We start from the raw sequence: 15,338 nt of genomic DNA, 5'->3' as shown, positions 1-15,338 counted from the left end.
CCCAATATAGCTAGTGAAATTCTTTTGACCAGAGCCCAGGGCCTAGGGCGGTTTACTCTAAAACACATTGTGACAAATGTTGATGTAAAAAGGGCTTTATAAGTACAATTTGTTTTATTGATTGATTCATTGCAGGGACAATGGCAAAGTCCATTTTTGAACACCCAACCTGCATGCCAGCTCCAGCCCAACTCAGCCCCTGCCACCTTTCAGCTAAACTCCAGCTATGGACAAGACCAGGACCATTTTATGGACTGGAAAGAGGGGGCCCAGATCAACAACAACAATCAAGTGCATTGTCATCGGGATGTGGAGCCAATGGATGTCGATGTTGTTGTGGAGGTGAAAGACAACAGCCAATCAGTAGCCACTTGGCAGGCAACAGTCTGGCCCAGCCAATCAGCAGCTAAAGGCCAGGCAACAGTCTGGCCCAGCCAATCAGCAGCCACTACCAAGACAACAGTCTGGCCCAGCCAATCAGCAGCTAAAGGCCAGGCAACAGCCTGGCCCAGCCAATCAGAAGCCACTACCAAGACAACAGTCGGGCCCAGCCAATCAGCAGCCGCTACATTTTTGTCATCTAGCCAGCAGAATGCCGCTATATTTTGGCCATCGAGCCAGACAGCAGTCTCCAACAACCAATCAGCAGCCTGCACTAAGAGAGATGGTGACGACATGAGGAGCAGCAGCAATTGCCAGGTGTTTGACCCCAAGAGTAGGAGGATGTAAATGTGAGAGACTCTTAAGGGTCATTTTTCCCAAAAATGGAGGGTCAGTGTCACAGCCAAAAGACTCCATCACAGAGACCTTGACGTGTGGATCACAGCATAAGAAGCTGTAGAACCACAAGCTTGACTATTTTTCATAGAAAAATAAATGTTTGATTGATTGCAAACTAAATTCAGCATGGCTCTTTTGTGTCCATGTTATGGTGGTTACTGTAGCTACATGTATGTCGTAAAAGAATGTGCTGTCGTGGAGGGAACTAAATCCATTATTTGATTATATTAAAGGTTTAGACCAACTGTATAAGGACAGCAATCAGCATCCATAATGCAAATGCAAATAACTCACTTGTAATGAATTGAACACTTTATCAAGGAAATGTACACTCTACAATTTGTACCTAACTTAAATCTGGGAGACGACTGAAGTTTGTATTGTATGTGAGAGGGAGAGAAAGCTTGAGTACATTGAAGTGTGTATTATACTGTGCAGTATGTGCATGTGTGTGTAGCCACCCTAATAGTCTGTCACGATGACAGCCCCCCTCTGCTCTCTAGTGTGTGTGTCACATCAGTGTGTGTGTGTGTTTGTAAGGAGCCCTCCCATGCAGCACCATACAGCACTGTCGATCGCTGTGCGTCTATCTGTGTGTGAGTGTGTGCATGCGCGAGTGTGTGAATGCAAGTATGTGTGTGTGTGTGACTGTGTGTATATGGGTGTATGAGTGTGTGTGCGCGAGTGTGTGCATGCGTCCGTACGTCTGCGTGTGTGTACGTGCGGGTCTTCACCACACAGAAAACATCCCCACTTTATCAAACTGATCTTAATGCGTTCGCAGAGGCCCCCCTCTCCCTACACCTCGGGTGAACCCGGCGTCTCTGAACGCTCCCCCCATTGTTCCGCAGCTTGTTCGGCAGACAGCTCATAATCGAGAGGGGCGCGTTCACGTGATGTGATGCAACAGCATTATTAATCCATTTTCTCAGCAGTCTCCTGCAGCGAGCGAAGACAAAGAGAACTCAATCCACAAACACGGGCCTCGTTATCGACGCCGCGGGCACCACACGTTGATATGCTACGGCGCGAGTTCTCCAGCTGTTATGTTTTTACATTTTAGAGAGAGAGAGATCAAGAGGTTACTGGGTCTGGGTTTTCTGGGTCACGAGAGAGATAAAGAAAGGGAGGGAGAGAGGGGGAGGGAGAGAGAGAAAGAGGGGGGACCGTGGGACAGTGAGATAGAGAGAGAAAGGGAGAATGAGAGAGATAGAAAGGGAGAATGAGTGATAGAGAGAGAGAGCGAGAGAGAGAGAGAACCTCTCTCTTAGGCTAACCACTAACAGGGCGATCCGATTGGATGATTTGGCTACAATCCTCGACCTACGTACCCAGGGATTCCCCGATCTAAAGCCCAGGTGACATCAGAGATTCCCAACCACTTTGAGCGCGAGCAGGTCCTGAAACTCCCCCTTTAATTCTTCACAGCTGCAGCTTGTTAAATATTTCATGGGCCCCATTCGAAATATATCAAAAACCAATGAATTTTAAAACAAGGTCAGGATAACAATCCCTTTAACCCTCATTTGGCGGAGTCCCAAATGGCCGCCTATTCCCTATTATAGTGCACTACTTTTGACCAGGACCCATTGGACCGGCTCATAGGGACCTGGTCAAAAGTAGTGCACGATATAGGGAATAGGATGCCATTTATAGCACGGTCAGTGTAAGAAAACCTCAAAGAAAAACTCCAAACTGCTCATATCTTTAATTAATATGCCAAAAGCTTCACTCTTTTTTGATCTGGGGGTATGTATAAAGGGGACTTAATAATTGCTCTAAGTACATGGAAGGCTACTTAGGGAGCCAGAGATTTGCCTGCAAGGTAATCGAGGGGCAGGAATGCTCGGCTGGGAATATGGTTTTCCTGTTTTTTTCCTCTGGAATCTCTTGCCTCTGTAGTTAATAAGTGCTACTGGTTCTTAACTTTTTCCTGCCCAGAACGCTCCCGGAACAATTTAGCATCACAGAGTTGTAGCGCAGTCACATAGAGCAGAGTGGATGAGTTACACGTTATAAGTGCGTGCGTGTGAGTGTGTGTGTAGGTCTGTGTGGTTGTGTGTGTTTATAAGTCACAAAATCAGCCTCGGCTGGGGCTCAAACAGAGTTTTTGTACATCCACATGTTCACAAACACCAAACAAGTACTTTACTGTATATCAAGCTAAATTAGCCCAAGTGGCTATCTAACCTATTTCTTACCTTCTGAACATGGTTGTTGGGAACCACCATTGCCAACCCCGACTTAGGGGGGGAAGCTAGCTGTGCTATGCTCAGGGAGACTCACCGGTGGGGGGCAGAGCAAGGTCCAGGCTGGGGCCCTGGGCTGGGGCTTTGGAGCTGCTGTGGAGGGACCAATGGAGCGGGGCGCTGAGGTCGTGAGTCCAGCCACACAGACCCTGCTCAAAGTCACACACACCACCCATTGACGGAGGGGAGGAGCTAGCTCCTGGAGAGAAAGGGTGGGAGAGGGACAGAGAAAGACACACAGAGAGAGAGAGAGAGAGACATCAATCATCAAACATTCTACAATATTATACAAACATAAAGTATCTATATGCAACATTTCCACACAGCATGCTTACAGACACTCACCTCTGCCCGACCGCTGGGCAGTGCTACTCTCCATTGGACCAGACAAAGTCGGCGTGGCTGTGTCAGCCAGCGTGCTGGTTTCTATGGAGGCACAACACATAAGTGTTGTCAGTTACATCCAAGATGCTCAAAATGAAACATACTCAATGAAACATACTCAATGAAACACCGCATTGTGAATGTGACCACAGCTTTCTGAATAATCAACAGTTTGCCCATGAATACAATTTCCCAACCTCTGCTTCTCACAGACTAGTGCTTACTCCACACACCTAAATGAGAGTCTGAGGTCATCTCCCACGCTCCTTCCCTCCCGTCCTTCCTCCCTCCCCCTCCCAGACGAGGTGACAGACTGAGCCAGGCGGTGATAGTCTCTTAGCCCAGACATTTCCCTCCCTCCATGGGTCTGTTAGCCCAGACATCTCCCTCCCTCCATGGGTCTCGACTGTCTCCACTGTCTCCACCTCCATCCACAGCCCAGTCAGACCAGTGGCTGGGGCCCTGTCAGGACAGGCCAGACACCACTGGCTCCATGGGTGATGAATGGGCCTAGCTAGTTCACCTTCAAATGGATGATCACACACACGAGCATGGACGTACACACACACACACATGGATGCATGCGAGTGCGCGCACGCACACACACACACACACACACACACACACACACACACACACACACACACACACACACACACACACACACACACACACACACACACACACACACACACACACACACACACACAACACACCATCCTCCAGCAGCACATGGTCTACAGAACTGCATTAGGAATGTTATCGGCGATAAGTGGCCATTGCTATTGGGACCAGATGGGACAACCCTGGTTCCGTTATGCAATGGACAGAGGGAAAGGTTTGGGTCATCTCTGCATTCGAACCACAATCTAACCAAGGTCCTAATCATATTATCATCCACCCATGGCCCCATATATCGCATCATGAGAATTTGCGGAAACTCTGTTCCAGGCTCCGTTCCAAAAGTTTGGGAACCACTGCTTTAGAGTATACTTGTGCTTTCTGATAATTTCTATGTAAAACTCTGCATCCAAGATGGCAAAACCTTTTTTTCCAAGCATTCATACTTTCCCCAAGATGTCATTTAGGAGTGCAATGACTGGAGAGACACACCAAAGTCGAACATCTGGAAAGCAAGACTGCTAGGGCAGAATCTGGATGCATCTGCAGTCCAAAAACATAGCTGCTAGCTAATAGCTACATCAGTGTAATGATGCTTCCTGGGCATGGCTAGCACAGTTAGCRTTTAGCGGCGATTGAGAAACACAGACGACAACAAACATGGAGGGAAGTTGATTACGTTGTCCATATTAGGACGGATTGAAACGAGTCCTGCTGGGACTGAGGCTGTCCTAATATGGACACCATAGTTGATTGATCCTTTGACATTTTACCGTGACACAACTGCTTGTGAGGAAAAAATGAAACGGATGAAATGAATGAAACGGACACAGCCGGACGTCTGACGCTGTGGAAAGACACAGCTAAAATACCGCTACATGAAAGAATAGTGCCCAGCTGTTGAGGTCTCTGACTGCGTGACATTAGCCTAACGTTAATGTCACACCCTTTACTGAGGCAATTAGTTGGCCGATCAGATTTTAATCACCAAGGAGCTATGGGGACCCCACCGGAAATACGTTAACCCCCTACTCCTCCCTAACCTTTTTCACATCCGAGGACCGTGTATCCTGTTATTTTATCCCCCTTAGCGCAAGCCTTTCCTCCAAGCCATTGCATCTCTGTGCTTTCAAAGGTCAGGCCTTGTCACAGTGGAAACGGCTTGACCTTTGTGGGGTGTGACAGGGGTGTGTGTGTGTCTGTCTGGTGTATGACAGAGGTGTCAGCGGTAACGGGAGAGAGACAAGGAGCTATGACCAGCCTGCCTCTCCCCGAGGGCTCCCCACTCCTTGACATGTGTGAGGAAACAGCTACAGAGCTGCACCGAGAGGCCGGCCCTTATACAGTATCACTGTGCCTTTCTCCTTGTGCAGAAGGCCTCCTCGTGCAGGAGGGCCTCCTCGTGCAGCAGAAGCAGAAGGCCTAACCGTGCAGGGAGAGGATCCCCTCATGCAGGAGAAGGCCTCCTTATTCAGGTATAGAGTCCCCTCATGCATCAAAAGGCCTCATGCATCAGAAGGCCTCCTCATGCAGGAACAGCCCCTTCAAATCAAATGTGATTTGTCACATGCGCCGAATAGAACAGGTGTAAACCTTACAGTGAAATGCTTACTTACAAGCCATTAACCAACAATGCTTTAAGAAGTTTTATAAGAAAAAAAGTGGTAAGTAAAAAAAGAAAAGAAAACATAAGTAACAAATAATTAAACAGCATTAGTAAAATAACAATAGGGAGGCTATATACAGGGGGTACCGGTACAGAGTCAATGTGCAGTCGAGGAGGATGAGGAAGCGCTGCACTTCCGACCGGAAAGGAGTACAGGGCCCATATGTACAGTATCAAGTGTCTTATAGTAGGAATACTTTTTTTTAGGATCTACTCAGCCCTCTATCTATGTTATGTCATTTACTGTGATCTAAAATGCAAAAGCGATCCTAAATCATCAGTCCTACACTGAGACGCTTGATACAAACGGCACCAGGGGAACTGTCATGTTTCAGAGAATACAGTGAACAGCGCTCCACCCCTTCCCCCTTTCTCACTGTTCTCAATCCCCCCCAGCCCCCTACTCCGCTCCTTCTCTTCTGGAAAACAGCCATAGCTCTCTCTGAACAATCTGACTCAACAAAATTTGAGCAAGACAAAAAAAAGTGTCAATTATGTAAAGAGCCTCTGTAAAACACACACACACACCCGCCCGCCCACACGCACACCCATTAAACCAGCGCAATTGTCAAACGCACGCTTCCTTTGCAATTTMGACCTGTTAAAGCCGGCGCTCTTCTATTTTCAAACCCTAGCGCCAGGATTGGTAATTTACCTGGTTTATATGAGCTTGCTTGTGCGGAGGTGGGAGGGGTGTCAATATTTTAGCTGTGTCCTTAAAAAGGTGCGCCAAAGTGCCAATTTCAGGCAGCGCTCATGGGGATATTTAAGACCAACCAAACGCTGGTTTTAGCAATAACACRGTTGTTTATGGCATGGATTTTGACAGCAGAAGTGCAGCCTATCCAGCCATGACGCACAGTACCCATACGCACATGGAAAACAAGAGATATGTACTTTTTGTGGCCCGTAAACCTCGTATTTAGAAACACACACAATTATWTATTTTTTTCCCATTTCATTTAATTATTATTAGAAAACCAAGCATAGCCTCAGGTTTTTTTTGGTCCTGCCCAATGCATTTTTTTGTCCTGCTCAATCCATTCGCTCACTTTGAAATACATCTTAATCACCAAAGCTTTATTAAAACATCAAGTTAGGGAGCAGCAAAAACAGTGAGCAGACATCCCCTTTTTATCTATGTACTATTGTACATTATTTTAGCCAGCTCCTGTTATTATTTTGGATGTGCGTAAAAAAAAACTCCACGCAGGCTACATGCCCATCATGGAAAGACAGATTATATAATCCGAAGACAATCGTATTTAGAAACACTTAAGTTAGGTTCCTGTAACAATTGCTTGTTTTCTGTWAAGTTTGATTAAAAAACAAGCCCATATAGGCTACCCTTACCCTACTATAACAAAAGCTGGTTCAACAGCAATGTGTCTGGTGTCTTTCTTATCCTGGCCATGCATTAGCCAAGTAGGCTATCCATAAAAGGTTTCTAAATGTTTTTTTTGTTTTGTTATTTAACCTTTATTTAACCAGGGAAGTCAGTTAAGAACAAAATCTTATTTACAATGTCGGCCTACATTTCTGTTTCGTTATAGTAGGGTAAGGGTAGCCTACAAGGGCTTGTTTTTTAATCAAACAAAACAGAAAACATTGTTACAGGAACCTAACTTAAATGTTTCTAAATACAATTGTCACCGGATTATCTCATCTATCCTTCCATGATGGGCATATAGGCTGCGTGGAGGGTTAACTGCCTTGACGACAGATTGTCAGCTCAGGGATTTGATCCAGCAACCTTTCGGTTAATGGCCCAACGCTTTAACCGCTAGGCCACCTGCCGCCCCTGAAATGTTTCACTCTTAGTCATCATGCTTTTGCATTATTCCCAATTCACATAGGCCTACCTGCAGTGCAAAGGCAACTCTATTCGGCTTGTACACATCCCCGTTCCAAAGAGCACATCTTGTCCAGTTAGCAAAGATGCACATATTCAAATTATTCAGTCCTATAACACCATATCAACGGTAGGCCCAGGCTATATATTGCTTATTGAGAACGTGCCTCGCACATACAAGACAATTCACAGGAGCCTAGTATTACWATTTTTTTTGAAGTGCGATGCGTAAAGGCCTTTATTCATTGACGCCAATTACAACAATTATGACTGTCAACACTCCAAACATATTGAGCAAACACCAGCTGTTTTTTGTTTTTTTTACTGTGCTATTACTCATTACTGTAGCCTATGCTATTCAATCCACAATGGACTAGGAAAATAATATTCCGTGCCACCAGCCTAATTGTAGTTGGGTGACAACGCAASCGGAGACAACAGCACGCAGTATTAAGCCATGAAATGTGTTGACAGGCCAATTTATTTATTCATCAAAAGCCAGAATGTTATTCATATTTTTCATAAATTCATAATTAATCAACATTATTTTTTKAAATCGTCCCAAAAATATGTCWAACTTTTTTTCCTTCTTCTTGTGATGTATATAAAGTGGAAATTGAATACATTTCAACTCTATATCTGACATGGTGTCTTCTTCTACAGGGGGCTTTTTTWAAAAGCCCATAACCATGTGTGTGAGGTGTATACTTTTGTTTCAAAGTAGATTTGTTTAAGACTACAGAGAAACACTCTGTGTGACCCTAATTTAGCCCACTGCAGTAAGAGGTTCAAATAGAGCCCATTATGTCCTTGAAGACTGTGAAACAAAGCCTAAGAGAAACCTCCGAAGTTGATCTTGAAAGAAGACAGAAGAGATATCTTGGAGTTTTGTGTCCAAAGCATGTGCGTGCGTGTGTGTGTGTGTGTGTGTGTGCGCATAAGTGTGTACGTGTGTGAGGTGTGTGTGTAAGAAATGAGACCAAAGAGCCTGGAATGGACAGCAGAGAACAGAGAGGGGGAGGGTGTGATGAGAAACAGCAGAGGAGAGTGGAGGAAATAAGAAGAACAAAAATATTTACAGACCCACGCACTATGCCTAAGGGTGGGAACAGAGAGAGGAGAGGAGAGMACAGAGCCATGTGTGGGATTTAACAGTGAGATAGTGAGAGAGTGAGAGAGAGCGAGAGAGATAGTTGGGGGAGAGAGGAAGACAGAGGATAGAGGGAGAGCGAGTGAGAGACAGAGAGAGGTAAAGAGAGACAGATACAGAGCGAGGAGAGAAAGAGAGAGAAGAAGAGCGAAGAATGAGAAAGAGAGGTGGTGGGAGGAAAAAAGGAGGGGTGACAAAAGATTTACAATCCTCCCTCCTGTGTTACGAGGCATAGCACTCCAACCCTCCCACTCAAGCGCTGTGAACACTTGTGGACCAAATGCTTTGTTGAACACCAGTGTGGTGTTAAACTACTCCATCTCTCTGGGATATCCTCCATGTCCAATAAAGAGGAGCCTGTGACGGATTGCTTTAACACAGGGCTTTCACCTGGTCTCAATGCCTTTTACATGTGGCAGGGTTAACATCGGCATGGCTGTGGCCTCAAGGTGAAGGGTTGCCGGTTTGAATCCCAGGGCCTATGTGTAGACCCCACTTGGGGCAGCAGCAGGAAGTGATGGGGTGAGGAGGGAGTGACATAGGACAGCAAGGAGAGAGAGAGAGATGCTGGGAGGGGAGGAATGCAGCTCATTTGTCAGTCAGTCATGTAGGCCAATCGTGGGTGTGGCACTGAAGGTCCCTAACAAAGAGCACTAGCCTGTTATTCTGACAGAGAGAGAGCGTGTGTGTGTTTGTGTCCTCTTGTTCTGTGTTAATGGAGGGTTCTGGCCTTGTTTCTCCTCCCTAATGGCATAGTGAGTGAGTCAGAGAAGAGTGGGATGAAATATTAAGAGGTCCACATCCTCCTTACACCACCGAACAGGGCTGTGTTCCTTACGCACAGACGCACACGCACACACACGCACACGCACAGACAAGCTCTCCCCTAACACTGATTACAGTGTGTAGGTGTAGGTGTTGAGACTTCAGCACAGACGTCCTGTGTAGGCCCATTAGGAGCCATTATAGTGTCTGTCTGTGTGTGTTTATGTGTATGTGTTGAACATCCTAGTCAGGGTGGGAACAGAGAGAGGAGCCTAGAACCAGCTTCAGGGAGATGAGGTGCCACTGTGTGTGTATGTGTGATGTGTGTGTGTGGGTGTGTTGTGTGTGTGTTGTGTCGGTGTGGTGTGTGTGTGTGTGTTGTGTTGTGTTGTTGTGTGTGTGTGTGTGTGTGTGTGTGTGTGTGCTGTGTGTGTGTGTGTGTGTGTGTGTGTGTGTGTGTGTGTGTGTACTGTATGCTTGCAGTGCAGGGTGTTGTGTGTTTGTGTGACAGGTGGAGCCGATGTTGTGTGTAGTGTGAATGTGTGTGTGTGTGTGTGTGTGTGTGTGTGTGTGTGTGTTGTGTGTGTGTTGTGTGTGTGTTTGTGTGTGTGTGTTGTGTGGGTGGTGTGTGGTGTGTACTGTAGGCTTGCAGTGAGGTTGTGTGTGTGGGGTGACAGGTGGAGCCGAGGTGTTGTGTTTGTGTGTGTGTGTGTGTGTGTGTGGTGTGTGTGTGTCGTCGTGTTGTGTTGCTGTGTGTCTGGTGATCGTGTGTGTGTGTGTGTGTGTGTGGGGTGTGTGTGTGTTGTGTGTGGTGTGGTGTGTGTGTGTATGCGTATCGCGTGTGCGTGTTGAGGTGGTGAGCCCACTGTCTGGTGCTGTAGCTCAGGTGTCCTGCGCAGGCCAGTGGAGTGATAGTGGAGCCAGTGGAGAACCGAGAATGTCTACTACCTGTCACATGCTGGATAGCAGACCATACCAGCAGTGTGTGCCTGTTTGTGTGTGTGTGTGTGTGTGGGTACCCTTGGACAGAATTGCTCAAAACCCGTCAACCCTTTCTCCATCCCTGTAAACTTTAAACCTTCACTCTTTCAAGACTCTCCCTGATATTTTCCACTTCCACTTGCTTTCCAACTCCCTAATCGCGTATCCAGTAGACTCACAGATGATATATCATACGTGCACGCCCCACACCACTTTTAAAAAAAGATAACCCTAACCGTTTCAAAAGTTTTGGGGCTTCATTAACATATACCTGCCAAAACCCCGTCTCAACTCAACAGTGAAGACGACCTCCGGATGCTGGATTCTAGCAGAGTCTCCTCTGCCAGTTGTCTGTGGTTTTTTTTCTATTGAAGCAGCATCCCAATTTAATCTCTGAATTGGCCAGTCTGAGATATTTTGGGCTTTTTTCTTCCTGCAAACTTCTGCCCCTAGAAAAAAGGCCAGCCATCCCGAGTCGCCCTCTTCACTTGTAACGGTTTAGAGCGACTGGTGTATATGTTTTGGCGGGTAACTATTTAATGAAGCTGCCTAGTTGAGAACTTTTGCAGGGCGGTCTTGTTTCTCAAACTAGGACACTCTAATGTACTGTCCTCTTGCTCAGTTGTGCACCGGGGCCTCCCACTCCTTCTTTCTATTCTGGTTAAAGGACGTTTGAGCTGTTCTGTTAAGACAATAGTACACAGCCTTGTCGAGATCTTCAGTTTCTTTGGCAATTCTCTCGCATGAATAGCCTCATTTCTCAGAACAAGAATAGACTGACGAGTTTCAGAAGAAAGTTAATTGTTTCTGGCCATTTTGAGCCTGTCAATCAACCCACAAAATGCTGATGCTCCAGATACTCAACTAGTCTAAAGAAGGCCAGTTTTATTGCTTCTTTAATCAGATCAACAGTTTTCAGCTGTGCTAAAACATAATTTGCAAAATGGTCTTCTAATGATCAATTAGCCTTTTAAAATTCTAAACTTGGATTAGCTAAACACAACGTGCCATTGGAACACAGGAGTGATGGTTGCTGATAATGAGCCTCTGTACGCCATATAGTCAATATTCCAGTAAAAATCAGCCGTTTCCAGCTAATTTAGTTATTTACAACATTAACAATGTCTACATTGCATTTCTGATCAATTTTATGTTATTTTAATAGACCAAAAAAATWGCTTTTCTTTCAAAAACAAGGACATTTTTGAAGTGACCTCAAGCTTTTGAACGGTAGTGTATATTTGTAGGATATTTTGGCAGTTATGAAATGACAGAGAGGAGAAACAGATTGAACGTTTGGAGCGGGGATTGAACCTCGGTCTCCGGTGGGGAGAGGAGTGTACATGTGTCTAAGCCGGGAAAGTTAATAGAATACCACGGGCTTACCTGGCACGTCACAGCCCAATATTTCCACTCTCATCCCGATCCCGGCAGGAGACCACCTCTCTGGATAGATCCTGATGAACTGGGCCAGGGTCTCCTCAAAACGCCGTAGCTCAGGGGTGTCGTAGTGGGTATTCCCCTCAAATATCTGCAACACACAAACAGAAATAAAGCAAAAATCTTTGTGTAGATTATTTAAATGCGTATAATCATACTTTACACTGACACGCACGCACACACAACCCCCGACATCACCCCCACCCCTACACATGTCCCCCTCCCCCACACCCACCTTGGGCAGGCTGGTCTTGCTGTCCATAACGTACTCCCAGTCCTTCCCGTCTAGACTGTGAGCCACGCGGTACTTCCTCACAAAGGCCCTGTTGTCCGTGCTGCTTGTCCCCTCTCCGCCCCTCGCCCCCTGGGTAATGATCCCCCGGACCATCTTGGGGACACCCAAGTCCACTTGGAGCCACTCCTCCCCAGCCAGGGGCTGAGCGGGGCTGGGGAACCAGCCTGAGTGGCTGCCCACAAGGCGGGCATTCCCAGGGGACCACAGCATGTCTCGAGCTGACGAGGCTGAGATCTGGGCGTCGGGGAGCAGGCCAGAGAGGAGGCCCTGCATCTCTGAACACGGAGCATCTGAAGTTATGGAAGAAGATGAGTGGGGAGAGGGATGGGGAAGGGAGGGGGAGTGGGAAGGGAAATTATTGATCAAAATCCCCTTTATTGGGTCAATGTCATACATTACACAAAACTATCACATTTCAACCCTCACATATTATCTGTAAAAGAAGCAACGAGAGAGAAGGAGGGAGAGAAGGGGAGGGGTTCCAGGAGATGATAGAGGAGGAGGAGAGAGAGATGGAACTAGGAGAGAGAAGAAAGAAAGAGCGAGGGAGAATGGTAGGGGAAAGAGAGAGAGAAAGAGGACGGTAGAGGAGATTAGCGAGGAAGAGACCGAGGGAGAAACAGGGGAGAGAAGACCAGAGACAAGACGAGACAGAGGGAGTGAGACCAAGAGAGGAGAGAGAGAGAGRRGAGAGCATTAGCAGGGTTGACGGTTTAAGAGCACACAGATCAAAGTTTCATGCTGTTATGTCACAGCACTGGCAATGAATGTAAATTATGGATAAATGGCAACAGAAATGTATGTGTGTGTGTGTATGTGAGTGTGTGTATCGACGTGAGGTCATCGTGCTTGTCTTCAAGTGACTATGTGTGTACCTGAACGGTGAGAGCCAGTCTAACATGCACTTGCAATACTAGCTAATGAGTGGTACTCTCTCTCCCTCTGTGAATCACAGTTCAAGGTTTACAAGTGAACAAGAGTGTCATGAATGATTGATTGTGACCCTTTCTTGTGACATACTGCATCTGCGAGATTGTATGGGGTTGAGAGAAAGTAGGCTGATATCCTGAAGTCAAAAACAGTTTAAAGGGCAGGAGAGGGAGAGGAAGAGGGAAACGGGGAGAGACAGAGAATTATTCAGAGGTAGAAAAAGGCTATTGATAGAGAGAATTGGAGTAGGTGGAGAGGGAGCGAGAGGGGGAGAAAAAGTGAAAAGCAAGAACAGAGTATGGAATGAGAGAGAAAATGAAAGCGAGAGAAAATAATGATTACGAGGGAGAAATTTAGGAGAAGGAAGAAGGGGAGCAGAAACATAGTGGAAAGGTAGAGAGAATGAGAGTGAGGGAAAAAAGACGAATGCGGACGAGGAAGTGATTGGAGACATGCTGGCTGAGAACGGAGTAAAACTTTGATTAGACTAATGCTCTGGTTGCTGTCGGAAGTTCTTATGTATGCGTGTGTGAGTGTGTGTGTGTGTGTGTGTGTGCTCATGTTACTGCGTAGTTAATGCATAAACTGGCTGGCATTTCTTCTAAGGGAATTTTTTAAGTTTCTTCACTGAGAGCAGGAGATGCCGGAACACATTTTGTCTCTCAAAAATACTCTGTTTTGACGTGCAGTGGGACAGAGGATATAATGTAAAAGATGCCTCAAGTATCTAAGGCAAAATAACTGAGACGTCTCTTTTCCCTTGGCTCCCTCTCACACACACCTATGATCTGGCAGCCGTAGAGCTCGAAACGCAGGGCAATGCCGTTCTTCCAGTTCTGAGGCCGGATGCGTACGAAGCGGGCTAAGACGGGCTGGGGTATGCGGTTCAACACCACCTCAGATGGGTCTGTGTTCGCATGGAACGTCTGGAGAACACACAAAGAGGGGTATACGGTTAGACGTTTATACCAATCAAAAGATACCACACACATTTTATACCACACACACACATCAGCAGTGCTAGGGCACAGTGTTGAAGGTGGCCAAACACCGACAGAAGTGGATAGCCTTTGTTGCTGCCTAATGCATCAGCCGGCGTGATGGGGATGAGTGAATGAGTGAGTGACACAGTGAAAGGAGAGGATTGCCGCGCTCAATTTCTTGACCGTAAATCGCTCTGGATAAGAGCATCTGCTAAATTACCAACATGTAAATGTAAATTAAATCTGCAGGTGCGTGGAGCTATGAGCTGTGCGTGTCAAAAAGAGGGGATTTTTGTCCTCACATTCCAAACAATAATTTTTGGACTTGATTATTTACAGTGTGAAAAAGTGTGCGAGCAAGTTTTCAGTTCTCTCTTCCTCGCAATCTCTCTCTCTACCACACACATCCATAGCCCGCAGTGTGAGTCTCGCTTCGCTGCACACACACAGAGCCCCAGCTAAGCACAGACAACCTAAACACAGATCCAATGACACCCACCCAGCTCTCTGTCTCTGTTTGTGGGGCAAACGGTGAGGGATGGTAGGGGTTTGGAAGGGCAGACACACACACGCAACGAACACACACACATCCCAACCACACACACACTCCCTTTCCCACACCGCACACACACACTACCACCCTGGGGGGACTGAACAGTGGACAGAAATGCTTGATGGACATGACAGGGCAAGGTCGGACAGGATTGGGCGTTCTGTAACAATAACAGGAAGTCTCTGCAGGAGGGCAGGACAAGACCAGGGACTACTTCCTGTGGCATCCGTCCTGAACGTCCACCCCACTCCTTACACCTCCCTTCCTCTCTTGACCCCTCAGGGAGCGAGGTTAGAGGTCAGAGGGTAAATGTGACTGTAGGAGAGGAGCCTCTCCCTTGTTTAGAGGAAGGACACAGACAGACAACAGACGTCCCCTCATGCTTGTGGGAGGAACCAATGGTGAGAGACGTCTGACCCACCTCATGTCCTATCCCTCTATCCGGTCTGGAGGTCTTCCACCAACCACACCCCATAAAAACATCTTTCTCTCTCTCTCTCTCTCTCTACTCTCTCTCCCTTCTCTGTCCATCTCCCCCTCTTTCTTTCCAGTGAGGCTCATCGCAAGTCTGAAACCACAGAGAGACACAGGAAACCACAAGACCGTCCTCTGGGATGCGATAACACACCCAGACCCCCCCCCCCCCAGTGCATTTGAGACACAGTCAGTGTCTGCTTTAACTGATATTT

At 46.8% G+C, this 15,338-nt stretch overlaps 1 protein-coding gene across 1 annotated transcript in view; it reads right to left on the bottom strand.

Annotated features, from left to right (window-relative positions):
• Positions 1-15,338, bottom strand: part of LOC111953212 (neuropilin-2-like) — a 75,739-nt gene that overhangs the window by 11,993 nt on the left and 48,408 nt on the right. The window contains 5 exon segments of the mRNA XM_023972334.2: positions 3,067-3,228; positions 3,375-3,455; positions 11,835-11,979; positions 12,124-12,473; positions 13,895-14,039. Of these exon segments, the coding sequence (XP_023828102.2) occupies positions 3,067-3,228; positions 3,375-3,455; positions 11,835-11,979; positions 12,124-12,473; positions 13,895-14,039 (883 nt within the window).

The sequence above is a fragment of the Salvelinus sp. IW2-2015 genome, linkage group LG27, assembly GCF_002910315.2.
Source record: "Salvelinus sp. IW2-2015 linkage group LG27, ASM291031v2, whole genome shotgun sequence".
Classification (NCBI taxonomy): domain Eukaryota; kingdom Metazoa; phylum Chordata; class Actinopteri; order Salmoniformes; family Salmonidae; genus Salvelinus; species Salvelinus sp. IW2-2015.
This window is presented reverse-complemented; position numbering and strand designations above follow the sequence as displayed.